At 36.8% G+C, this 15,775-nt stretch overlaps 1 protein-coding gene across 5 annotated transcripts in view; it reads right to left on the bottom strand.

Annotated features, from left to right (window-relative positions):
- The window catches only part of Ofd1 (OFD1 centriole and centriolar satellite protein), a 40,926-nt gene that overhangs the window by 13,826 nt on the left and 11,325 nt on the right, over positions 1-15,775 (bottom strand). For all 5 annotated transcript variants that reach the window (XM_077106353.1, XM_077106355.1, XM_077106354.1 and 2 more), the window contains 8 exons: positions 12,832-12,939; positions 9,924-10,060; positions 9,424-9,597; positions 7,140-7,246; positions 4,494-4,613; positions 2,451-2,524; positions 1,631-1,722; positions 519-708 (listed from right to left, as the gene is read on the bottom strand). In XM_077106353.1, coding sequence (XP_076962468.1) covers positions 519-708; positions 1,631-1,722; positions 2,451-2,524; positions 4,494-4,613; positions 7,140-7,246; positions 9,424-9,597; positions 9,924-10,060; positions 12,832-12,939 — 1,002 coding nt within the window. The remainder of the gene's footprint in view (positions 1-518; positions 709-1,630; positions 1,723-2,450; positions 2,525-4,493; positions 4,614-7,139; positions 7,247-9,423; positions 9,598-9,923; positions 10,061-12,831; positions 12,940-15,775) is intronic.

Here is a 15,775-nt window from a genome sequence, read left to right as displayed (position 1 = left end):
GGATAGTGTGGTTCACTGGACTAGAAACAGGGTCATATTGTTAGCACCCCCTTGGGCCTGGAAGGCCAGGGAAGGAAGACATTCACAGAACTAGATAGAGTGAGTGGGCACAGGTGCAGAGCACTGATGAGAGGCTACCCATAGGTACACTGAACCTCGCTAAGCTGACAGGAGCAGTGGGTAGTCTAGGGCCGCTGTACAGAAGTTGGGGTAGCAGTGGGTTATCAACAAACTCGACCTCCTCTTCCTTCCTCCAAGTGCTTGTTGCAGTCCCCAGTGGCAAAACCCAATTGGCAGTCACCTGTAATACCACCCAGAAAGGCAGCACAGCTTAAAAAAAATGTTCCTTCTTAAAGTGACACTGCTATGCAACAGCAAGCAATGGAATTCCAATGCCAGAATCTTATCAAATCTACCCAAGTTATGCCTGTCTTATAGATACAATGCAGAGTTTCTTAACACTGACCTAATGTCAATTACAGAAATAGGTAAATCAGAAAAAGAAAAAAAGGACATACGGTTTAGGAGATTCAAATTTTCATTCTTATTCTCTTCCAGTTGTTGTTTAAGTACTTTATTTTGTGCCTGAAGTTCTAGCTTCTCTTCTTTTAGTACTGAGTAATCATTCATCTCTTTAATCTTTTCATTCAGCAAGTGGTTTTGTTGTGTTATTGTCAAAAACTGGGCTTTGACAGACTCTAATTCAAGCTTAAATGAAAAAAGAAAACTTACATTTGAATGATTTTACTACAAAAGTCAAAGCCAGAAGACTGAGTTAGGCTATGCATTACAACTTAGATAGAGGTTGAGTTCTCTCCAACCATAAGACCTAACTATGGTAAAAAAAAGTCATTTTCTATACTAGAGTTGGAACAAGATAAGTTCATAAATTGTATCTATAGACCCTAGAAAGCCAGTGCTTCTGAGGAGAGTTATCACTCTATTTTCCCAGTGCAACCAGGACCCAGCGACAATCACACACATTGTAGCAATACATCTTTACTATGAGAGGTGAGACAGTAGTAGTCTCTCACTTGCTCTGAAGTGTTTTCCTTTCCTTGGTATAATGTATCTGATATTAAGATATAGAAACCTACAATACTGTCAAATAAATCATCATGGTTACAAAAGCAAATTTTATATACAGAATATACTTCATCTAAAGTTCCAGTTCTACCTTGCCAAAAGCAAGCATACCAGTGAACAGAAGTAACAGTGGCATGCAAAAACCATGCCTCATTTTGTTTTAATTTGGAAGATAATGATATAATGATAGGAATTTTTACCTGCTGCTAATGGGATAGAAGATGCTGAGGTAGAACAGATTAGTTACATGCTATGGGCTAGATGCATAAGTTAGCTCACTGAATTCCCTCAAAAACCATATGATGTGGGAAATATCCTAAAGTCTACAGTGAGAAACAGATTTGCACAGAACTCTAGGACCCAAAGCTCTTTCTTCACTTCTTTATGGGACTTTGAAATGAAGAAATATTGAATTAACTTCAGTCATCACCTTCTTGGTCCTAGAATAATCAGGCCAAACCTATCCAGATAAGATATGTATGCCTAAAACTAAAATTTCATGTACTGCCTAAAGTCTGCTTCAAAAAAAGGGGATAACAATTACCTCAAGTTCTTTTATACGATTTATAGATTGACTTAGTTCTTCCTTTTTTGAATTAAAAGCTATGAGCTCCTCTTGCAAATGAATAGCTTTTTCTGAAAGAAAAAGCCCAGCAATTAAACAATGTTTTCCTAATGAATCCAAAAGACATTTAATAATTTAAGGCAGTCTGCCAGACCTAATGACCATTATTTCATAAATAAAAATAGCAGGTGTAGGAGTAAAAATTTAGTGGGCAAGAAATAAACCCTGTACCCAGTTCTGATTTACTCTGAAGAAACTGCTTGAAATTTCCATCAAAAGTTCAACTTCTTGATACAATTTCCTGGGTGTACACTAAAATGAAAAATATCTGAAAATTCTAAAATTATTCAACTTCCACAGTCTTGGATCAATGTAAATGAGGTTTCATAAGGTTGGATGTCAAGTAAAAATACCATACAGTGTCAAAATATATTAGAAGAAAAAAACAAAAACAAACTTTGGTCACAGAGGACAGAGAAGTTAAAAATTTCCATAAGTAAAATCTAAAGTCTCTCATGGTTAAGAGTAATGTTTACCAGCTGGCAATAAGTTGCTGTCACCTTCTTGATAATCACAGATCAAAACATATTGAAATAAAATCAGATATAGTACTAAAGATATATTAGTGATCTTTGTGAATATACAAAATGTTAAACATGAAGATTTCCAAAAAGACAGTGAAGGACAAAAAATGTAATTCTATAGAAATTTTTAGAATATACAACAGACTCTACTCAGGAAACTAACAGACTACATCAGAACTGAAAAATAAAACCCCTCCCTGCTCCCCAAGAGTCACCTTTATTCCTCCTTTCATCTTCAATCAGTCTGTTAGTTCTATTGATGTATTCATCCTTTAGTTCAAGTTGATACCTGAGAATCAGAATGACTAAAAATGAGTTTCTTGTCATCTCCCCAGGAGGACTGCTATGAATGTAAGAGATCATCTCTGGCACAGAGCACCTAAGGGTGCTGAACATGACAATGCTAAACTTCAAAGTCTCTCAGCATTAAGGCCAGGGATGTGAATTCTAAACATAAAAGGTCAGGTAAAAACCCTGCCTTAATTCTGTAAATTGGGTCCCAAAACTCAGTCGCACAAATGAAGGATGTTAACTGGAGATTACTGCAATCAATCACTTTCAGTTCGTCTCGACTAGCATAGACAGCAAAGAAGTAAACTAAATTAAACCTGCAAAGCACACAACAAACCAACTCGCCAGTGATAACAAGGCAGTTATTTCTAATCCACCTGCTCCATCTTCCCAACCCCAATCAGAATAAGCACTCTGCCCTCAGGCTCTAAGCATAGTATTGAGAGACCCCCAACAGCATTACATCCAGATCAGTGATACCAAAAGGCACATTTTCATGGAGTTTTACCTATCTTCACCAGCCATAACCAGTTGCATTCCTGGTTCAGAGATGTGAGAGCAAAGAAACATTCTTGCAGTGAACATTCTCCAAACTCCCACACTTGCCAAAGTCACAAAATATACCAAAATGATACCACACAGTTCCCTGTCTCCTATGTAAAATCAATATACATGCTTTCCTTCATGTTCAACAACTTCGGACACTTCGGTGCTTCCTATTTTAGTAAATGAGCTAACAAAATATGTGGAGAAACTATCATTTCAAAGATGGACTGGGGAAATAGCTCAGTTGGTAGAGTGCTTGCCTCACATGCACAGGGCCCTGGGTTCAATCCCCAGCACCCCACCCCCCCAACCCACCCACACCCACACACACACACACACACACACACACACAAAATTAAGATGGAAATCTGCTGTGTTTTTTAAATAGAATTCATTTAAAGAACAACTACAAGAAGCCTTTGTAAACACTATATAAGAGATTATTGATGACAAATTATGGGCAAGGTGGTAAAAAGAGCCCAATGATTAAGAAAAACCTCAAGCAGCTATGTTGAATTATCTCCCTGCTACATGTTTACTCAATAAATACTCACCAAACAGTTATGTGCCAATTGTAATACCACCTCTGAGCAAAGTTATCACATGGGTGTAATGTCCTGGCACTAAAATAGCATTTATTGGTACACAACATTCAGGCTACAGAAAACTCAAAGTAACTACTGGTGTCCATAATTTCCTTCTTCCTATCACTTTTTGCTTCATTTTAAAAATTCTAACATAGCAGAATCTTAAAGGAATACAAAACATGTTCATGGACAAATTCTATAATCTCTAAGTAGAATAATTTATAAATCATCAGAAATTTCTACTTTAGTGGCAGTATGAGTAAGGTAAAGGCAAAGGTAACTAAAAGTGATTATAATTCCAATTTTGTAGCTGATCAGCAATATAAGCTGAGCAAGTCAGAAGGTATCTTCAGAATAAAGCAAATGACAAGCCTTCAACAACTGTTAGAGGAAACCATGAGTAAGAAGGGCAGAAGATGTAACTTTCTATTTCATATTATTTTGCCTTGGTACCAGGGATAGAACCCCAGGGCCTTGCACATGCTAGGCAAGCATTCTACCATCGAGCTTTATCCCCAGTACCCCTTTTCTAAGAAAACTGAGATAAGTTTCACTTAATTGCTCAGGCTGGCCTTGAACTCACAATCCTCCTGCCTCAGCCTCCCAAGTAGCTGGGACTACAGTCATGCACCACTATACCTGGCTTATGTGTGTTTTAAAAATTATTCTAACTTGAGTACTCATGAGAAAGGATTAGTCAATTGGAACAAAAAAAGGACATTTTTAAAAAATACTAAATTTAGCCATAAAACGTCAGCTTTATCTTTTTCATCATCATTTGCAACGTCTCCACCAACTTAATTCAAACATTATTTCTTTAAAAATGCCAATTACTTTAGAAGTTCATTCTTGAGTTTTTGATCATAGCTCTCTTCAATATTCTTTATATTCTGTTCTCGTTTCTTAAGTGCTTCAGCAGTACTTTTATTTTTTTCTTCTTGGAGTTTCTGGGTCCTGAAATAAACAAAAATATACAAAGCAAAAAAACTATAATATCTGAGGATAACAAATTTAAGAAAAAAATAAGACATAATTGTAGTTCAACAGACAAACTCTTTTGTAGTGCTCACTACTGGAAAGTAAAAGCAAAGAGCCAAAAGTTCTCCCTATATTTACAAACTGACCTAGTTACTGTGCATCAGAACTAGCAAAGGGAGCTGCACAATGGCAGGGGAGTGGGAAAGACTCAAGACCAAAGTAGTTTCTCAAAGAAGGTAATTAACACTTAAAAAACCAGTTACAGTGGGTTATATGTTCACTTTTGGGGGGAATGGAACCACCGTTTAACCCAGCTATAGCACTCCTTGGTTTATACCCAAAGGACTTAAAATCAGCATACTATAGTGACACAGCCACATCAATGTTTATAGCAAGCAGCTCAATTTACAATAGTGAGACTATGGAAACAACCTAGGTGTTCCCCCAATAGATGAATGGATAAAGGAAATATATATGCTTAATGGAATATTACTCAGCTTTAAAGAAGAGTAAAATTATGGAATTTGCCAGTCAATGGTTGGAGTTGGAGAATATCATGCTAAGCAAAATAAGCCAATCCCACAAAACCAAAGGCCGAATGTTTTCTCTAATATGCAGATGCTAATTCACAGTTAGGACGGGGTGTGGGGGGTGGGCACTAGGGAAGAATAACGTTACCTTAGATTAGGTAGAAGGAAGTGATGGGAGGAGAGGGGAGGGATGTGGGGATAGGAAAGAGAGTAGAATGAAAAGACATTATTACTGTATGTATATATGTGACTACATGACCAATATGATTCTGCAACATGTACAATCAGAAAAATGAGAAATTAAATCCCATCTATGTATGATATATCAAAGTGCATAAGTGCATTCTATTGTCATGTATAATTAAAACAAATTTTAAAAATTAAAAACCTGGTTATAACTGATAAACAGCTGTAACCAACTTAGTGGGATAGAAGAATAATATTATTAGTTAAAAGTTAAAAAACTTGTTACTGTGCTTATGGGCTTATCTCTTCTATAGTATGTTTCTAAAAGCCACAAACACAACTTTAGTGCTTGTCTCTTCTATAATATTGTCTCTAACTGTGGGATCTAATCCATTAGCCCAGAGATAATAAAGGTATATTTATATTTATCATTTATTTTTATTAAAAACAGTGTTTTAAAAAATTTTTTTAATTGTAGATGGACACAATACCTTTATTTTATTTATTTATTTATATGTGGTGCTGAGGATCAAACCCAGTGCCTCACACATGCCTGATGAGTGCAATACCACTGTGCCACAACCTTAGCCCCAGGTAGATTTGTATTATCATTTAATATTCTATCAATTAAATACTGAAGAGTGTGTCAAAAGAACAAGACAGAGTGATCAGGGCTTTCAAATGCTAAAGAGTCATCTCCTTGTATGATTTTATTCAACATGGTCTTCATAGTGAGACCTTAAGTCAATAGTAATGCCAATTCTTGAGTCAACTGGTGGGGTTCACAAATACCACTGAGCATACTACAGAACCCTGACTAGTCCAAGAACACAGGAAAGGCTCCACATATTAGCTCCCTCTGCTGGCTGATTTGGAAAGGCACAGTACAGTGAACTACATTTACTTCACTTAGACGCTTAGAAAGGAAGGGTGGAGGAAGCAGAGGTAAAGAAATAACTGTAGGGGCTGGGGTACAGCTCAGTGGTAGAGCATTCGTCCAGCACACGAAAGGCCTTGGTTTAATCCCCAGCTAAAAAAAATGGGTTTATATAATCATGAACTCCCTCTGCCCAAATTTTGTTCCTTTTCTCTCTTTTGATCAATTTACCTCTTCAGTATTGCTGTAAAGAGAGTAAGGTAGATAGAGAAATAAAATGAATTTAGCCTACAAAAGTGAGAAAACAACATTAATGAAGAGGGAGACAATTTCCTCAATGTACTAAGATTCCTAGATTATCAACAAGTATTAACAGCAGACTCCAAATGGGGAAAAACATTATTGCAGCTTGCTATCAATCCCATGTAAGATCTAAAAGATAAAACACTGAACATTTAGGAAAAGTAATTTTAACACATACATTTTGAGATACAGTTTCACCTCGTACAAATCAAGTCAGATTGCCTATTTCCTTTCCTGAGTACACAACAGGGAAATACAGCAGGTTTGGATATCTGGGATTCACAACATTCATTAAACTACCAGACTTGAATGAATGAGTAACTGCAAAACACACCATGTGTTCAAGCATTATTACCTTCTCCAAAGTATCTGTCTGGTCTTATGGCAGCCTGATGATGGTGTTTCATCCTGTTTTTCACCTTAAGGTCTAATATTTCATAAGCAAAACCCTAGTCTTTCTCTTAACTTGTACCTTTTAAAGCTACGTAATATCACCTTTATAACCAAGAAATCTACTTGCAATTGACATTAGAATATGTGGATATATATACTTGTAAATCTTTTTCATCTCATTCTGAATATCCAAAATTAACATACATTACTTACAATTCAAAAGCATCAACTTTTTGCTTCAGCTCTGCTTCTCTGCCTCTTAGCAGATCTATATCTTTTAGTAGAAGCTGCCTTTGAGCATAAATTTCTTTTGCTTCAGTCTGTATAGGAAAACATTAATTTTTAGCAAGCAAGCAAAAGAAAATAGACTGAAACTCATACACCGCTTTCTAAACTCCAGAAAACAATGAAAGTACAGACATTCCTGGTGACAATTTCACTTTTGATAGATTTCATCTCAAGGTATGTTTGTTCTAGTTGTATAAAAATTACTTCCCCAATGACTGTTAAACTATATTACCCTATATTTCTAATATCCCTTGTCTAATTAGTTCTTCATTATCTCTCAGTCCCTTATTTAAAATTTGGATAAGTTCTTCAAGCAAGAAAAAATTTAAACAAATGTACACTCAACAATGAAACTCCCAAAGAGTAGAATCCCATGGTAACTTGCTGATGGTGGAGCCATCTGAATGTTTCAGTTCATGGGTCATTCTGACTCGGTGCAAGTTCATACGAACTTCCAAATGAATGGGCCATCCTTCCACTTACAAGTTCACTGAACAAGGATATACCATTTGCCAATCAAATGTCAAGCAGTGTACTAGAAGCTGGACATAAAAAGGCAGAGTTCCCATCTTTAAGAATCTCACAACTTGGTCAAGAAGAGAGACAAGTCACATGAGGATGTGATGATCTTTTTTTTTTTTTTTTTTTTAGTTTTTGGCGGGCACAACATCTTTGTTTGTATGTGGTGCTGAGGATCGAACCCGGGCCACACGCATGCCAGGCAAGCACGCTACCGCTTGAGCCACATCCCCAGCCTGGATGTGATGATCTTAAAGCCGAAATACATGAGAACTATACAGGAATGAGGCCTGAACGAGTTATTCAGTGGGAGTTAGGAAAGACATAATGAGGTGACATTCATGCTTAGGCTCTGAAGGACAGAATGGTCAAAGAGACGAAAGTACACAGCATTCCAGGTGAAAAAAATAAAGGCACAATGTTTTAATGTGAATGGCAATCTTCCTCAATACTCTCAGATAATAAGTAAATGGGAATTTAGTCAGTTACCTGTCTACAAAAGGAACCTGTTAGTCTTAAACCCAATCCAGTATCTTAAAAATCTGTGCTTCCAACATTTAGTATTACAGCCCAATTCTCAAGAAATGCTGCACAGAATTGTAGAGGGAATCCACCTAGTACTAAATAACAGGGGCCTAAAGACAAGCCTGATGCCAGGGTGGACCCTATCCTACTTGTCTCCTGACAACAGCAGTTCTGGATGCACACTGTAAACAGTTTTGCAAATCCGGACTGGCCTAAGACATGACCTTAAGAAAGGAACATGTTTTCCTAAAGAAGCAGATCCAATCCCTCCTACAGACACACACTCCTGCCATTCCTTAACTTCACCTCCTGTCCCATCACTTTTCCTGTTTTCCTGCATGGATGACCTTGTAGCCCTGGATGACTCTGCTCCAAGGACTTTCACCTTTGCTCACTTCTGTAGCTTCCTCCGATGGCTGCACATTGCATTTTGTTTCGAGTCTCCACCTGAAACCTCACCTTGCAACTCTGAACACTTGGTCTACCCTTCTTCTATCTATCAGTCTCTCTGGCCTATTACTTGGATCACTTCAAGAATGCCTCCCTTTTCCCCTAGGTCAGAAGCCACCAATTATCCTGACTCCCTTCACCACCCAGTAGAGTCACAAGATTTTAATTCAACAGGCTGCCTTTCTCAAGTCAATTAAATTAAGCTCTGCACAAATTCCTCTGTTTCTATCTTCACCAAAAGGCATAGAAAAATAAAGGTGCTCATAAATTATAAACCCTCTAGAGAACTAGAATAGAAAACTCACCTCCAAGCACGTTTTGGGTCTCTCTCACTTCCAGGCTCCTGTTTCAGCTGGGTCTTGGACAACACAAACCAGTCCTCCCTGCTTTAAATAGCTGCTCCCCTTTACCCACGCAAACGTCTACCCGAGCCTCTCCTTCAACTCCTACCTAATCCTACACTGTGCCTGAGAAGATGAGTGTCTCCATCTCAGTGGATGTTCACCCTGCAACTCTTTCCTATCTGCCACCTGGGAGGAAAAAGTCTCTGTAGCTTGACAAGGCTGGTGCTTCCATTTGCACCCTTGGTCATGGTCCTTAACTACTTATCTAGGGCCTTGTTCCATCAACTGTCCCCACCTTGTTCCTCGCTCTTGAACCAACCTACCAACAGCTGCAGGAAATAGCCACATGGTAAACTATTTTCAAATATTACCTCCTGGTGCTTCTGAATTCTTTTAAGAGCATTCTTTTCTTGAGAAATGAGGGCTTCATTTTTTGCATGATAAGTCCTCTTAAATTCGTTTCGGAACTCAGATAATTCCTTCTCGTACTTCCTTTTCTCATCCATTTTAAGTTTTGCTCTTTCAGTTTCTTTAAAATACTTCAACTGCAAATTGATCACAAAAAAATAAAAAATACAGTTACTATCCTAAGGAAATAGTAACAAATTCTTTTAATGGTTAGGTTTAACATTAATGTTCTGTCCAAACTATAACATACTTAGTTTTATTCATTTTATTCAATGACTGTACCTGTAGGAGTCAGTCAAAAGGCATGAACCAATGACATCAACTGGAAATAAAAATAATATGCCTAACGGGATAGTATCCCAGTCTTTCCGAAAGGTTCTAGATGTTTTCCCCACATACCTAAGACATTAGAAGACAAGCAAAAACATCATGCTTGTTAACAGCAGCAAGAGATGCAGCTTACCTTTTGACCCATCTCTACTCGAAGTTGCTGTTCTATTTCTTTTTTATATTCATTTAGCTTCATTTCTAAAGACTCTAGCTTTGGATGCTGAGGATGAGCATCTGCAAATTGATCATCGATAAGCTGAAGCTTCTCAGCTATTAAAAAAACAACACATCAAATTAGGATATATAAACTTGGTCGGGTGTGCAAGAAGCCAAAAACAAATAGTATAAATGTAGGGATGCTGACATTTACATTGAAACATATAAAAAACTTGAGATAGATCAATAACGATATTAAGCAAGTATAATATCGATTTCTTGGTAGACCGTGGGTATGCAAGTGTTCACTGTAAAATCTGGGGTGGGGGGCAAAGAGTAAGTCAGAAATTACTGTATTCTTTTTCTAGTTTCTAAGTGCCAAGGCAGAGAGCTTTTATTGAACTTTTGATTCAAGTTGACATACACATTTAAAACAGCAACTTAAAAAGAATGAAAGATCATGTATTTCGTCCCCTCCACTTTATAGATAAGGAACAACTGCCCAAATAGTTTAAGGGACTTCCAGAGGGTTAAACAACTATAGTATAACTGGGACTAAAACAAGGCCTGTAGCCCTCAAATCAAATATGGAGCAAAATCAGCAACAGAGCAGAGTGCAAATCTGAAGCCTAGAGTACAATCCCACCCCTGTAAGGTCCCAAGAGCACCAAAAAATCATGCACAGGGGAAATGAGGCTGGCATAAATAAATAAAAATATCAACAGTATTTATCTCTGACAGGCATATCTTTTTTTTTTTTCATATTTAAAATAAGAACTATTTTATTGGTCATGTATCTTCATTTTCTTTGCTCAGCAATTAATTTATTGGACATGTCACATTCTGGGCCAATTACTTTGTATGCATTGTCTTATTTAAAACTTAAAATCCAACGAGAATAGGTATTATTATCCAAATTTACACCTGCAGTCACACAGTTTCCAGGTGGCAGAGCCAGGATTTGAACACATATTTCTCTGATTCCAAAGCCTGTGTCTTTAACTAGTACACTTAAGTGTTTTTTCTGACATTCAAATACTTTAAAGTCCTTTAAACTCACATATTCTTTAGCCCTAGTAATCCCATTTATTATAATTTTTAATTTTTTTTTTTTAGTGGTAGATGGACACAAGACTAAGGCAGGAGGATCGAAGGTTCAAAGACAGCCTTAGCAACCTAGTGAGGCCCTAAGCAACTCAGCTAGATCCTATTTCTAAGTAAAATATTTAAAAAAGGGCTGGGGATGTGGCTGTGGTTAAACACCCCTGAGTTCAATCCCTGGTACAAAAAATAGAATAAAATTTTTTAAAAAGGTAAAATGGGTAAAATTCATTTTAATAATGTATTTTATTTACCCAGCATATCCCAAATATTTTAACATGTACTCAATATAGAAAAAATTAATGAGATACTTCACTTATTTTACATGTGAATTCTTTGAAATCTAGTATATTTTTTATACATAAAGCAAATCTCAATTTAGCTTGGTCACATTTCAAGTACTCAGTTGCTACACATGGCTAGAAAGTCCTGTCTTGAACTTTTAAGTTACAGAACATTTGGAAAATACAGAAAAGTAGCTGGAAAAACATGTCTAAAGATATGCCTGTCATTTATTTTTATGTGGTGCTGAGGATGGAACCCAGTGCCTCACATGTCATCAGCAAGCACTCTACCACTGAGCCACAATCCCAGCCATGTGTAGCAACTGAGTACTTGAAATGTGACCAAGCTAAATTGAGATTTGCTTTATGTATAAAAAATACACTAGAGTTCAAAGAATTCACATGTAAAATAAGTGAAGTATCTCATTAATTTTTTTCTATATTGAGTACATGTTAAAATATTTTGGATATGCTGGGTAAATAAAATACATTATTAAAATGAATTTTACCCATTTTACCTTTTTAAAAAATTTTATTCTATTTTTTGTACCAGGGATTGAACTCAGGGGTGTTTAACCACAGCCACATCCCCAGCCCTTTTTTAAATATTTTACTTAGAAATAGGATCTAGCTGAGTTGCTTAGGGCCTCACTAGGTTGCTAAGGCTGTCTTTGAACCTTCAATCCTCCTGCCTTAGTCTCCTGAGCTGCTTGGATTACAGGCATGCACCACCATGCCTGGCCCATTTTACTTTGTAAATGTAGCTACTAGAAAATTTAAAATTATATATGTGGCTCATGCTATCAGACAGTACTGCTTTACAATGTGTTTCTAATGAAATGAAACCTACACTTATTTAAAGGCTTACTCATACAATACAGTTTTTACAAATTATTAATTTCTTATCTTCTTACAAGGTAAGAAGGACGGACCAAGAAGCTGATTGAGTGCATCAGTTTTAATAGCTGTTTTCCATCACTAAGAAGTACCAAACTAAAGGACAGGATGGTATTGCAGAAATGCTGTATAGTGACAAAAGGTCTAGATCATGGACTGGAAAAATTGGAGTTCTTACCCAGTCTGGGAGTTTCCAATTGCTCTTTCTTTGAAGACCTTGGTTTCCTTAACTACAAAGGGAAGTGATGGACCAATGATATCTCTAGCCATTGGCAAAGCAAATACTCTATTATGACGGTCCAACTCAATGGCTGTAGTATAAAGCTAGACAACAACCAAGGAAGAACCTCCCAGTTAAGAGAGGTTAAACCCAACAAACAAGGAAGAAGGTGGACCTTGGGATCTTTGCGTGATTTTGGCATTCATGATAGAGAACATGACCAGAGAGCAATTCCTGGTCCCTTCCAGCAACATGATTCCAGAAGAAATGAATTTCCTTGTCACCTAGGTTCCATCTCTCCAGTTCAAGGAAGAACCATACAATATGAGGTCATTTCCTTTATTCCAAAAGAAAACAACAAAAATTAAGAAGGCTATAATTACCAAGTGAGTCTTTGTTAGGACATGTTGAACTTGTCTGAGTTTCCATATCACAAGTCTCTTTAGCTTGATGATATTCTGCCAATTCTTTCAAGAAATTAATAAGAAAACCTAGAAAACACCAACATAGTTTTCTTTCAGAACTTTCATTCAACCATTCCTCAGTTATTCAGTTACTCTTTACCCAATCTTGGCTTTATAATGTCAACATTTTTTACATTTATCTTTTAAAAATAATTTCTTTTTTTTTAATATTTATTTTTTAGTTTTTCAGCGGACACAGCATCTTTGTCTGTATGTGGTGCTGAGGATTGAACCTGGGCCGCAAGCATGCCAGGCGAGCGCGCAACCGCTTGAGCCACATCCCCAGCCCTAATTTCTTTTTTTTAAATATTTTTTTTTTTTAGTTGTTGATAGTTCTTTATTTTATTTATTTATATATGGTGCTGAGAATTGAACCCAATGCCTCACATATGCCAGGCAAGTGTGCTACCGCTGAACCCCAGCCCTAGCCCCTTTAAAAATGATTGAAGAGTATGCATTTACAGACATATAACAATGAATCCCACTATTATATATAATAGTGTGCCAATATATGGGAAAAAAATTTCTAAGAAAATGTCTTTCCAAACATGATATAAAACCTAGAAGGAATAAGGAAATTTATCAATATAACCATATAAAATTTAAAAATATATATGGCATGAAATAAATTCAAAGGACAAATGTCATATTGGAAATTTCAGTGCTTATATATATTCAAAATGCATATGTCCTTTAACCTAGTCATTCTACTTCCATGAATTTATACAGCTGGATTCTCTTTCACAAAGGTACAAAGGGTGCACACTGATCACTTTTAATGGCAAAAAAAAAACAAACAAACAAAAAACCCTCATGAACTATATCTCCATCAATAGGGAGTTAAATACATTCATGAAAAATAATCAGTTTAAATATACCATGGTAGATAGTTGAAAAGACTCATGATTCTGCATCCACTAAGTTACAGGTCTTTCTTTCCTGCTTCATTTTAAAATTCGACTCCTATACTTTTAGCTTCCCTTACATAGGCAGAATCACCCCAAATTTTCAACTTCTTATGAAGTGTTCATCCCAAACCCCATGTAACAATCACGTATAGCTGGGCTACTTGATGTTTCACAAACCACTGCATGTACTGGCCACATTGCCTTAGTGTGAAATCTTTAATCATGATTTCTCCTCAGAAATTCCAGGTCAGTTATTTCTTTGGAAAGAACTATTTTTTCTTCCATAATATGTTTAGGATTTTTAAGTTTTGAAAACTTGTGATACAAAAACTTAATGACATTCACTGATGTTTGCTTAAACCCAAGGCTCCCCTTTCTAATCCACAAAAACATCTTTCTCTCAGGAAAGCTTTATTCCACTAAAAACATACTTGACTAATCTTCAGAGATGTGCTATTCCACTGGAGTATTTCTAGTGCAGTTACCTTTCCTCAGGTTGGTGGTACTCTTCACAGGCCTCTGATAAGACCCCCTCCTCCTCAGCCCCCTCTCAGCACACAGTGAACCTCTAAGGGTTTGCCTCCCCTACTTACTGATTCAATCATTTGCTTGTATCAGTATGGACTCACAAATATTTTATGTTACAATTCACTTTTGTTTAGATAATCCAGAATTTTATTTTGTTGCACAAATTGTTCCAACTTTGGCCTTTGGGAACCCTTTCACTGTGGAATTTTTAAAAAAGCACTTCCTTATAATCTGGCATTATAAGATGCTCCAGGCTCATCTTGTATATTTTCTGCTCTAGTTCTAGAATCAGCCATTTCTCCAAGGAGTCCTGGTTCCTTTTACTAAGGAATGGTAAGAAGAAAAAAAAAAGGAAAAAAAGAAACAAAAAAACTTCCCCAAACAGGGCACTAATGTGCTTGTTCACTGTTACTGGAGTATCTGCTTCTAGGCCCTCCCAGCTGACACAGCAAGAGAATAAAGCCATGTATGTTAAAGCATGTATAAACACATACATTTTTGAAAACTTCTGTATATAGCATCTGTATCTATATTAAGCTAAATGAGTATACACTGATGTCTCCAACCACATGGATCTTTCTAACCTCCCTCCTTGTTTATATCTGTGAATTCCCAAACAGTGAGAAACCTGTTTCCCTATCATCTACTATCCATTGCCTTGTCAATTCTAACATACAGTGGTTCCAAAATTGTTAACCAGTCCCTCAATGGGAAATAACTATCACCTAGAGTAGTTAGGTCCAACTCTTGTTTGCCTTTATTCTCCACTCATTTCTGAAGTTAGCCCAGTGTCCCTCACCCCAACAGTTTGATCTGTCAGTCTGTATTCCATCCTGGGATCACCCGACCTCCTAAACTTGAATTAAGGTTCCCTTTGTTCTGTAAAGTTCCGTAACTTTTTGACAAATGTACAATGTCACACATCTACCCCTGCAGCATCATACAAAACACTCTCACTATCCTAAAAAATCTCCCATGCTTCACCTATTCAATTTCCCAAAGAGATCATATTTTCCTTTCCCTCCAGATCCCTGGCAATAGCTGATCGGTTTACCATGTCTATAATTCTGCCATTTCTAGAATGTCGTATGTATATGTATACACACACACACACACACACATACATACAATCATTATATGTAGCCTTTTCAGAATGGCCTCTTCATGAACAATATGAATTTAAGATTCATTTAAAATTTTTTGGGTGGTTTCATAACACAATCCTGAGAGATGACTAATGTTGCATTGTATGGATGGAACAGTTTGTTTATCCAATCATCTACTGAAGGACATCTTGGTTGCTACCAATTTGTGGCAATTACAAATAAAACTGCTATAAACTTTCACATGCAGGTGTCTGTGTGGACATGAATTCTCAAATCTGCAGGGAAATACCTAGGAGCACAACTACTGGATCTTAAGACTAA

Source organism: Callospermophilus lateralis, chromosome X, assembly GCF_048772815.1.
Source record: "Callospermophilus lateralis isolate mCalLat2 chromosome X, mCalLat2.hap1, whole genome shotgun sequence".
Classification (NCBI taxonomy): Eukaryota; Metazoa; Chordata; class Mammalia; order Rodentia; family Sciuridae; genus Callospermophilus; species Callospermophilus lateralis.
This window is presented reverse-complemented; position numbering and strand designations above follow the sequence as displayed.